The sequence below is a fragment of the Delphinapterus leucas genome, chromosome 5, assembly GCF_059928025.1.
Source record: "Delphinapterus leucas isolate spDelLeu-1000000601 "Yukka" chromosome 5, BTC_Dleu_Yukka2, whole genome shotgun sequence".
NCBI lineage: Eukaryota > Metazoa > Chordata > Mammalia > Artiodactyla > Monodontidae > Delphinapterus > Delphinapterus leucas.
In genome coordinates, this window is record NC_143133.1 from 13,328,342 (window position 1) to 13,340,203 (window position 11,862).

At 33.6% G+C, this 11,862-nt stretch overlaps 1 protein-coding gene across 4 annotated transcripts in view; it reads left to right on the forward strand.

Moving 5' to 3' along the window:
* SCLT1 (sodium channel and clathrin linker 1) overlaps window positions 1-11,862 on the forward strand; it is a 268,143-nt gene that overhangs the window by 173,691 nt on the left and 82,590 nt on the right. For all 4 annotated transcript variants that reach the window (XR_016393194.1, XR_016393195.1, XM_022556932.2 and 1 more), the window contains exons 17-18: window positions 4,996-5,188; window positions 10,692-10,888. Coding sequence is in view for 2 of the 4 variants with exons in the window: in XM_022556932.2 (XP_022412640.1) it covers window positions 4,996-5,188; window positions 10,692-10,888 (390 nt within the window). In the remaining 2 variants the exon portion in view is untranslated. The remainder of the gene's footprint in view (window positions 1-4,995; window positions 5,189-10,691; window positions 10,889-11,862) is intronic.

An 11,862-nucleotide genomic window follows, 5' to 3' on the forward strand; every position in this document is an offset into this window, starting at 1 on the left:
ACAATAATGTGTCAGTGGATATACAGTATAAAAAGTTGTAAATTATACATCAATAACATAAAATGTGAGAGAGCAGAGAAGTAAAATTGTAGAGATTGTTATGTGATTGAAGTTAAGTTGTTACCAGGTTAAAATAGACTAACTCTAAGATGTTTCATGTAAGCCTCATGCCAATCACAAAGAAAAAATGTGTAATAGGTACACAAACGATAAGGGAATGAAAGCATAGTACAAAAATCAACAAGAAGACAAAAAAAAAAAAAAAAGACAACAAAATAGTAATAAAGGAACCAAGGAACTACAAAACAGAAAACAATTAACAATATGGCAATAGTTATGTCCTTACCTATTAATAATGACTTTTAATGTAAGTGGATTAAATTCTCCAATCAAAATACATAGAGAGGCTCAATGGATTAAAAATCAAGTTCCAGCTATACATTGCCTACCAGGGACTGATTTTAAATATGAAGAAACACATAGACTAACAGTTACAGGATGGCAAAAGATAGTCCATGCAAATGGGTACCCAAAAGATAGCAGGGTGTCTTATATCAGACAAAGTAGACTTTAAGCAAAAAACTGTCACAAGACCAAAGATGGTCATTTTATAATGATAAAAGGGTTAATTTGTCAAGAGAAAATAGCAATCATAACACTATATGCACTCAACATCAGAGCACCTAAGTATAATAAAGCGAATATTAACAACTGAAGGGAGAAATAGAGAGCAAACAATGATACTAAGGAACTTCAGTACCTCACTTTCAACAATAGGTAATCATCCAGACAGAAAATCAATAAGAAAACAGCACATTTGAGCAATGCTAAAGAACAAATAGACCTAACAACATTCTATACAACAGCAACACAGTGCACATTCTTCTCAAACATGCACAGAACATTCTCCAGAATAGATCATATGATAGGCCACAATGTAAGTCTTAGCAAATGTAAGAAGATTGAAATTATATCAAGTATCTTTTCCAATCACAATGGTATGAAACTGAAATGCAGTAACAGGAGAAAAATTGAAAAATTAACAAATAGGTGGAAATTAAATATCACACTCCTGAGCGACCAGTGGGTCAAAGAAGAAATCAAACAGGAAATCAATAAATATCTTGAGGCAAACAAAAATAGAAACAAAATATACCAAACTTATGGGATGCAGCAAAACCAGTTCTTAAAGGAAAGTTTACAGTGATAAATGCCCTACGTTAAGAAAAGAAAGATGTCAAATAAACAACCCAACTTTACACCTTAAGGACCTAGAAAAAGAAGGAAAAACTAAGCCCAAAGTTAGGAGAAGGAAGGAAATGACAAAGATTAGAGCAGAAATAGAGAATCTTTTTTAAAAATAGAAAAGATCAACCAAACTAAGACTCGGTGTTTTAAAAAGATAAACAAAATTGACAACCCTGTAACTAGACTAAGAAAAAAAGAGAAAAAACTCAATAAATAAAAATCAGAAATAAAAGAGGACACATTACCACTGATACCACACAAATATAAAGGACCATAGGAGACTACTATGATCAATGATATGCCAACAAGTAGGACAACCATGAAGAAATGGATAAATTACTAGAAACATACAACCATACGAGAAATAGAAAATCTGAACAGACCAGTTACTCTTAAGGAGACTGAATCAGTAATCAAAAACCTCCTTGGATTTTTGAAACATTCAGAACCGGATGGCTTCACTGATGAATTCTACCAAACATTTAAAGATTTAATGCCAGTCCTTCTTAAACTCTTTCATAAAATTGAAAAAGAGAGAACATTTCCAAACTCATTGTACGAAGCCAACATTACTCTGATACCAAAGCAAGACAAAGATACTATAAGAAAATAAAATTACAGGCTAATATCCCTGATGAACATAAATGCAAAAATCCTAAAAAGAAAAATTCAAGAGTGTATTAAAAGGATCATAGTGGGATTAAAACATAGGATGCAAGGATGCTTTTGACATACACAGATCAATAAATGTGATACAACACCACATTAAAGAATGAGGGATAAAATTCATATGATCATTTCAATAGATACAGAAAAAGCATTTCACAAAATATAATTCGTAATAAAAACTCTCAACAAATTAGATGTAGAAGAAATGTTCCTCAACATAGGAAAGGCCATATATAACAAGCCCACAATTAATGTCATACCCATTGATAAAAAACTGAAAGTTTTTTTTTAAAGATCGTGAAAAAGACAGGAGTGCCCACTCTTGCCACTTCTGTTCAATATAGTACTGTATGTCTTAGAGAAATTAGACAAGAAGAAAATACAAAACGTATCTAAATTGGAAGAGAAGTAAAATTGTCTTTGTTTACAGATGACATGATCCCATATATTGAAAACTGGAGACTCAGCCACAAAGCCATTAGAACAAATACATGAATTTACTAACAACAAACTGTATGAAAAAGAGATTAACAATTCCATTTACAATACCACCAAAAAGAATAAAATGCTTAGAATGAATTTATAACCAAGGAAGTGAAAAACCTGTACACTGAAATCTAAAAAACATTGAGGAAGTAAGTTGACAAAGTCACAAATAAATATAAAGATGTGTTTATAAACTGAATGAAGCAATAATGTTAAAATGTCCATACTACACAAAGCCATCTATAGATTCAATAAAATCCCTATCAGATTTCCAATGGTGTTTTCACAGAAATAGAAAAAAGTCCTAAAATTCATAATGAACCTCAAAAGACTCTGAATAGCCAAAGCAGTCTGGAGCAAGAACAAAAAACTGGATGCATCACACTTCCTATTTTCAAAATATATTACAAAGCTTTAGTAATCAAAACAGTACAATACTGGCATGAAACAGATGTATAGATTATGGCACAGAGTAGAGAGTGCAGAAATAAATACACACATTTGTAGTCAATAGATCTTTGACAGGGGTGCCAAGAACACACATGGAGAAAGGATAGTCTGTTCAATAAATGGTGCTGGGAAAACTGGATATCCACATGAAGAAGAAAAATTGGACCCTTATGTCACACCATGTACAAAAATAAGGTTATAATGGATTAAAGGCTTAAATGTATGTTCTGAAAGTATAAAATTACCAGAAGAAAACATAGGGAAAAAGCTTCTTGACGTTGGTCTTGGCAGCGGTTTTTTTGAATATGACCCCACAAGTACAGGTAACAAAAGCAAAAATAGACCAGTGGAATTACATCAAACTAAGAACTTTCTGCATAGCAAAGAAAACAGTCAACAGAGTGAAGGGACAACCTATGACATAGGAAAAATGTTTGCCAATAATACATCTGATATGGAGTTAATTTCCAAAATATGTAAGAAACTTAACAACTCAAGAGCAAAAAAGAAAAAAAAAAAAAACGGAAAAAGAAAAAAACACATAAATTAGGCAAAAGACCTGAACAGATTTTTCCCAGAAGAAGACTTAGATAGCCAATAGATATATCAAAAGGTACTCATCATCACTTATTATCAGGGAAATGCAAATCAAACCCACAGTGAGGTATTACCTCACACCTGTTAGGATGACCTTTGTCAAAAAGACAAAAGATAACAAGTGTTGGCAAGAATGTGGAGAAGGGAGAACGCTTCTATGCTGTTGGTGAAAATGTAAATTAGTACAGCCACTATGGAAAACAGTATGGAGGTGCCTCAAAACATTAAAAATAGAACTACCATATAAGCCAACAATCCTATTTCTGGGTATAGATCCAAAGGCAACAAAATCATTGTTTCAAAGAGATATCCGCACTCCCATGTTCATTGCAGTCAGTATTATTGACAATAACCAAGATATGGAAACAACCTAAGTGTCTGTTGACAGAAAAATGGATAAAGGAAAGGTGGTGTGTGTGTGTGTATGTGTACATATGGGGATGGATATATATTTTTTTTTCTCTAAGAATCTCCTCCTTTCTCTATTTTTTTCTTATAAATAATTTGTTGGAAAACTGGGTTGTTAGTATTGTAGAGTTTCCTCTACCTAATGCATATATGTGGTGTCATTTACCTTATTTCCTGCCCCATGCAGTTCCTAAAAACTAACAAGTAAATCAAGAGGCTTGATCTGATTCAGCTTTCACTTTTTTTGTAAGAATGCTTTATAAATGGTAATATTTTGGACTCCTGTTTGGAAGCACATAATGTGTCGTTGTTTTTGATCTCAGCATCTCTCTGACTTGAGCATTTTTTGAGGATCATTGCCTAGATCCATCATTTCATTAGGAATAAGCCAAGGTTGAGATAGGAAAGAAGGGGCTACAAGTATTATGGGGGTAAAGGACCTTCTATATTCCCTGTGACACCTATTGACCAGGGAATGTTCACAGTATTTGATTATCTGGGATTGAAAAGATGGAAATTTAAAAGATAGGAATAAAAATTAGCAGTATATTGAAACAAGATACATGTCTGGAGGTTGTGTCACTCAATAATCCATTGTTGAGAAAGTTCCAGAAATATAACCTATTTAACCTGTGATAAAACAAGAAGTTTATACAACTAGAAGTTTATAAAAACCGTTTCTAAGACATGTAACAGGAAAATATGAATTGGGTCTTATTATAATTCATAATTTATTGTAGTCAGCTAATGTCTTCCTACAGAGTTGATTGATAATGAAAGGAGTTTTGACTATTATCTACTCCACCTTCCTCACCATTAGCTTTAGTTTGTCCCCTTGAAGTCCTCTTTACACAGTGATTCTCAGTGTTCGTAAAAATTTGAAAGAGGTTTCACATTGACTTTCTAGGTGAGTGATAACAGTTCAGCTTATCTATTCTTAGTTAAGATTGCTTAGATTGAACGTACTTGCCTCGTGTAACGTAACATTGTGAAACCACATAGTTTAAGTCTATAGTGAAGAGAAATGGCTCAGAACAAAGAAAACGGGTCTACAGTGTAAAATATAGACAGACTTCTTGACTTCTATTGCATTTCATTAAGTTTAAAGGTTCCTTTTGTTTTGTTTTTTTTATTCAGTTCCTCGGAAGAGATATCACGTTGCCAAGAAATGATTCAGAAACTTCAAAATGTATTGGAGTCTGAGAGAGAGAACTGTGGATTTGTCAGTGAACAAAGGCTGAAACTTCAGCAGGAAAATGAACAGTTACAGAAACAGACTGAGGATTTAAGAAAGATTGCTTTCGAGGCTCAAAAAAAAGCCAAATTAAAGGTGTTTTCAAAACTAGTTAGAATTAAATGTGTACTTGTGAAAATCAAAATATAGAGAATATTTACAGAGACCTAGTAGAACATTTTTAAGGTCTTTTTTTTTGTTTGCCTTCTCATCAGATAGCGCTAAATCATAATGCAGAGTGTTAGCCAGTCTTTTCTTTATTGTAGAACTTGGCAAGCATACTTGAAAATGATTGCTTTCACTATTCACACACAAAAAAGTTCTTTTCCAACCATGAAATGCACTGATATTCCTGCCAAAGCAATTTAAGCAGTGCTAGCAAAACTATAGATTAGATAACTTCACGGACTGCCGTCCTCTCTTTTCCCTCCATAATAGCCTCTCGAAAATAGAACTCTTAAAACTAGCTGTATAGCGGATGGTACGTCAGTATGCTCTGAGAACCCCTCATAGGTAGTCTAAAAATTCCATGACAGGAAGAAAGCAAGGGACAAAAATCTCCTCTGGAAGAAAATTCCCTTTTATTTTCTCTCTCCTTCCCCCCTTCTTTACTCTAATGCTTACATGGTTTGGCAATAGGAACATGATAACCTGTTTGAGGGAGTTTCAAGCACAGGTATCACCATCAACATGTTGCTTGCCTTTCCCAATTCCACGTGACTTTTGTAAAAAGTGGCATTAACTCTTTATGATAAAGCTCTATATTTTCCAGTTTCGTAGTAAGGATATGGGGTGGTAACATTAGTGTTTCACTTTTTTCTTGTTATTATGAGCTCTCATAAGAACTCACATTCCAACCTAATTCATATCAGTGTATATTAATTGAATGCCTCCTTTTGCAAGTATCAAACACTGTGATTATTTATAAAAGCTTGAACTCTGAAAAAGAGACCCTTACATATGCAAAGAAGCTTGTGCTTTGTGCTTTAGACTATGAGAAATCTTTGAAAAACAAAGGGGCAAAGTCATACTACCAGACATCAAGACTTGATATAAAGGTATAGTAATTAAGGTAGTGTGTAATCTATATAAGAATAATCGACCTGATCAATGGAACAACATAAAGTCCAGGAACAAACCCACTTTTCATAATCACCTCATTTATAACAAAGGCACCACGGAAGTTCAATAGGGAAATAATTATCTTTATGACAAATAATGCTAGATCTTTACAATAAATCATGCTAAAATAATAATAGATCAGCTGGGTCCATATTTTAAAAATAAACCTTGACCCCTATATCACACCATACATTTAAATTAATTTGAGCTGTCTTGTAGACCTAAATGTGAAATATTAAATGATGGAACTTAAGGAGAAAATCTTCATGACCTTAAGAAAGAATTTCTTAAACAACACAAAGAGAACTGATTATAATGAAAAGATAGATGAATTGGATTTCATTAAAATTAAGATTTTTAAGTCATCCAAAAGAGACACCATTGAGAGAGTGAAAAGTGGAAGAAAGAATTTATAATACATACAACCAAAAAAAAGGATTCATTTCTAGAATATAAAAACTTTCACCAATTAATAAGGAAATAATTAATAAGGAAAAAACGTTTAACAATCAGGAGAAAACAGACACCCCATTTCCAAAAATGGGCAAAAGAATTAAATAGATGCTTTATAAAAGAGAATATATGAAAAAATGTTCAACTTCATTATCTGTCAGGGAAATATAATTAAACCTATAATGAGGTACTACTGCATAGCTACCAGAATGACTAAAATTTTAAAACTGACAATATCAAGTGTTGACAAAGTTGTAAAACAGCTGGTAGTTTCATGTTATTTTGGGGAGTGTAAATTGGTACAACCACCATTTGGCAGTATCTTTTAAAGCTGGACATACATGCATACTATGCCAAATAATAATAATACTGGCTACATACCCAACAGGTATGAGTGCTTGTGTTCATCAAAACATGTGTATAAGAATATCCATAGAAGTTTTAATCATATCAAAACACTGAAAATAACTCAAATGTCCATCAACATGAGATGATATAAATAAACCGTGGTATGTTCATGTATGGGAATAGAAGAAAGAAATGAACTATGTCTATAAGCAATGGTGGGTGAGTCTCACAGACATAATGTTGGACAAAGAAGCCAGACATAAAGAAGCTTATAGTCTATTAATTTCATTATATGAAAGTGAAGAATGGGCATAATTACCTATAAGGATGGGATCAGAATAATGGTTACATTGTAGGTGGGTGAATATTGATTAGAAGGGCATGTGAGAGAGCCTCCTGTGGTACCTAAATCTGGGTTGTGACTCTGGTATGTCAGTATACATGTAAAAGTTGGTTGTATCCTTAAGATTCATGTACTTCATTGTAAGAGAGAGAGAAATAAATCTTGGCAGAGAAAAGTGGGTAGGATTATAGATAGAACAGGAGTGGCTATGGGTTTGATGATTATAGAAGCTGGGTGATAAGCGTGTAGAGATTCATTGTAATAGTCTTTCTATTTTGTGTATGTTTGAAAGTTTCCACACTGAAACATTTACATAATTTTTTTAAAAAGTCAATGTACTTCAGTGAAAAAATGTTAAATCTTCATCTTATGTTTTAAATTTCATATGGATTAATAACTAAAAACTATTAATGATGAATTTCCCCACTTGATACTGCACCTGTTCTATCTTTAACCATTCAGGATAGTAACTGATGTTTCTTGGAAAACAAAAAGATGACAGAAAGCTTATCTACCAAAAATGCTCCCTTTGTGCCAAGTCTGCATCTAGCTTAAGAGAAGAATCATTGGTAAATAAGGGACAAAAGTTCTGAACCAACTAGATAGCTGTAATTCTATTTTATGGAGGAGGGCTGTCAGATAAATTTCTCCTTTGTAGCCGATTCCTTCTTTGACAACATAGGAATCTAGTGCTACACTTTGCAGCTTTTCTCCTCCTTGAAAAAGAGTGTGATCTTTCATAGATAAACTGAAAGGAGCCAAAAAGATCAAGACAGTTGGATGTTGAGAGGTCGGTTGGCTGAGAACCTTAACAACTTATTATATGAAGTTTTCATTTGATCTTAAAGCCACTGCTGTCCTTTCTGCCCCAGCTTTCTCTTTTCCTAACTCCTCCTCCCTTCTTTCTGAAAAGGATCTCCATATCTCTGTGGTATGAATACCCCTCATAAAAATATAAAATTAGGAAATGGATAGTTTTTAGCAATCTTGTCTACTTTTGAGTAGTTTTCTGCAGAGGAAGGACACAAAAGAAGAAGGGAAGGAGACCATAAATCCTTTTTCCCAACCCAACATTCTGAATTGAATCATTAGTAGGACTTTTGTTGTTATAGAAGACATGGTTGTTTTGGTCCTTATCCTTCCAACATCAGCGTAGACCTGTCCAGTTTAACAATCGGAATTGCATCAGCTGAAGGATCTGGGGTTTGTTTGAAGACTAAATTTTGATACCAGAAAGCTATCATTTATTCAGTCTACAGATATGTTTTGACATCCTTACTATGATTCAGGTGCTGAAAATGTAATAGTAAACAAAAAAGACATGGTCCCCATCCTTAAAAACTTATTTGCATGGAGGTGGGAAAACTTTAAACGTATCTTTGCAAACTAATAAATGCCCTTTAGGAAAAGCGTAGGGCACTATGAGAGCTTTTTCTACATAGATGGTAAGAGAATTTCCCCGTACGATCAATAATTGAGCTGAATTCTAAAAGCTGACTAGAGATAACTAAGATAAGCAGGAGGGGAAAGATTATTCCAGAGAAAGGGAACAACATGTGAAAAGACCCAAGAATGAGAAGGCATTGTGGCAGAAACAAAGAAAGAGAAGGGAATAGTAGCATAATACAAGCTTGTAGAATTAGAGACAGGTTATCATGAAGGACGGTAGAAAAAGGCTTGTCAAACTGCAAATAGATTTTCCAATTGGAAATGGGGAGTTAAGTAGGCAGGAAGAGTGCTAAAGCTATATAGATGCATAGATCAGTTTTTAATACATGTGTGAGAGAGACAGAGACAGAATTAAATACTTCCACTTAAGATGTCAGAACCATGGCTTCTCCAGAGAAAGTGGAGATTGAGGCAGGGAAGGATATTCAATTCTAAATTTGTAGAATTCAGTAATTCAAAAATTGTTTAAATCGAGCAGAGTCACGGAGCTTCAGGAGGCTTGCACAGCAGTAATATAATACACAATTAATAAATCCAAAGTTGTTTTTTCCAGTGCCAGTGTTTATAAAGTCAAATTTCTACTTGTGTACCATTTGAGAAAACAAATTTAAGAGTTTTAGGAAGTTGTTGCATTTAGCAGGGGTAGTGAGGACAGGATGTTTGCAGTTTTCCCCCATGAGCCGTGGGTTTAGCTGTTGTTGAGTTTTCTTTGGTGTTTTTGAATTGGTAAAATCGAGTTCCTTATTCATTCTATTTTGAGTTTAAAAGCAGCCATATTTAATCAATCACTAGAAGTCATTCCAGCTGTGACCATTTTTAAATCACATTAGAATATCACAAGATAGATATTCTTTATAATATTTCTTTAGTGTAGCAAGATAAAGATGGCCTGAGAGTGCACCAAAGAAATTGTTCTTGTAACTATTTAACTATTTCCTCAATTGCCTGAAGTATGGTAATAGGTAGTTTCATTCTAGCTGCATACAAAAGCAGACAGTTCACTACATACACTGGGTACTTTAGGACATTAGGGTTAATTCTCTCCCTGAACCCAGCTGAGAAAGCTTTTAGGGTATCCAAAGAGCATTTATTTGTATGTTCATTCTGCATTAAGGTATTTTTACTATAATGACATAAATAACCTAGAAATAACTGAAGACATTTCCATATGAGTTTCTGAAAATCACTGTAGTCTTTTCCTGAAAAACAAAATACATTGTTCATTTATACTGTAACTGAAGTGGTAAAGGAATTCCTGCCCTTTGAAAGACAATCTGAACTTTAGTATGTAAATCAAAAGTGACCTAAGGAACTTCTAAGGTGAGCTTCTCATTAGCACATCAGAGTGCTGGGAGGATGGCATACTTGGAGAGGGCGTGGAAGCTCCGCACTCCCCCTACATCCATACCTTGCTCGGTGTGTCTCTTCTATTTGACTGTGCGGAAGTTGTATCCTTTATAATAAACCAATGAACACTTCTTGTGTTTTAAAAACAGAAATGGCTTCCGTTTAAACCCAACTCTCAGTTACTGAGAGCATGAGTATTTTCTATGGATTCTGGCAAGAAAAGTAAAAGTAGATAATGAGAGCAGCTTTATTTCAGATAGTATACTTCTTTCCTACTGGCATTTAAGGTGTTGGGGAAAGTGGTGAAAAATTTGTAGTCCATCATAATTCTGGTTTCATTAAATTTATGTTATAAAATAGCATAAGTCTTCATCTGTGATGGAGACAAATTATAAACTTAATTTTTATATAGGTTTCTCATCCAAATATTTCTATGCCGCAAACACAAAAAAATGATTCCTTTTGTATATATCATTGATCAGTATATCTCCTAGAAAAACAGAGAAGAAAAAATACTGTGTTCATTTTATTCCTTAGATCAGTACGATGGAGCATGAATTTTCAATAAAGGAACATGGGTTTGAAGTTCAGTTAAGAGAGATGGAAGACAGTAATCGAAATTCCACGGTTGAACTGAGGCATCTCTTAGCAACTCAGCAGAAGGCAGCCTGTAGGTGGAAAGAAGAAATGAAGAAACTCACTGAGAGTGCGGAAATTAGAATCAGTAGTCTAAAGTAAGTCCACTATTAATTGTTTGATACATTTTACAGAAGAAATTATTTAACTTTTAGTTTAATGTTCTTGCCATAATCTTTTTTGTAAAAATGTATAAATCTGGGCCTTGTACTTATATATTTTATTCAGCAAATATTTATTAAACTACTATGAAAAATATTAAGCATTATAAACCAAACTATTACTGTTTGTTTTATAAATTTTATGCATACTTCAGAAAATACAATGATTTTTGTTGGACATAGCAGTTTAGAATCTTAATACTATTTGCATATAGATATAGCATATAGCATCTGTAGTTGCAACAAAATCTATTTGGCCTGCAAAGCCTAAAATATTTGTTCTCTGGCCCTTTAAGAATTTGCTGACCCATGCAGAAAGAACTTGAACATGTATGACGAATGAAATGGGAAGCTATGAAGGGCTTTTAGCAAAATGATATAATCAGGCTTAACTGTTCAACAGGCCATTTTGACTGCTGTGTGATGAATAGACTGGAGAGGGTCAAGGGTAGAAGAAGAGAGGAGGCAAACCAGTACTGTAATAATCCAAGTAAAAAATGATGGTAACTTGGATTAAGTTTTGAAGGACTGAAAATCATTTTTTTAAAAAGTTTGCTTTGGGCCGTGTTAAGTATGAGCCACGTAAAAGGCATTTAAGTCAGAATATCAACTTGTTAGTTGGATACGTAAGTTTGGAGTTCAGGAAAAATACTGCAACAGGAGCAGTATATTTGGAAATCACTAACATACACATGATTTTTTAAAGTCATGGAATGAGAAGGTATGGAAACGAAGTCTGGATAGGGAAATTAAGCTATCCAAGGACTAACTTATGAATATTAGTTTGGAGAGATGAAAATTCCACTGAGACTGAGAAAAAATATTGAGACAAACAAGAATCAAGACAGAATGATTTAAAAAAAATTCAAAAAGAGTAAGCGATAAAAATAGGTGATGTTTACATTTTACAG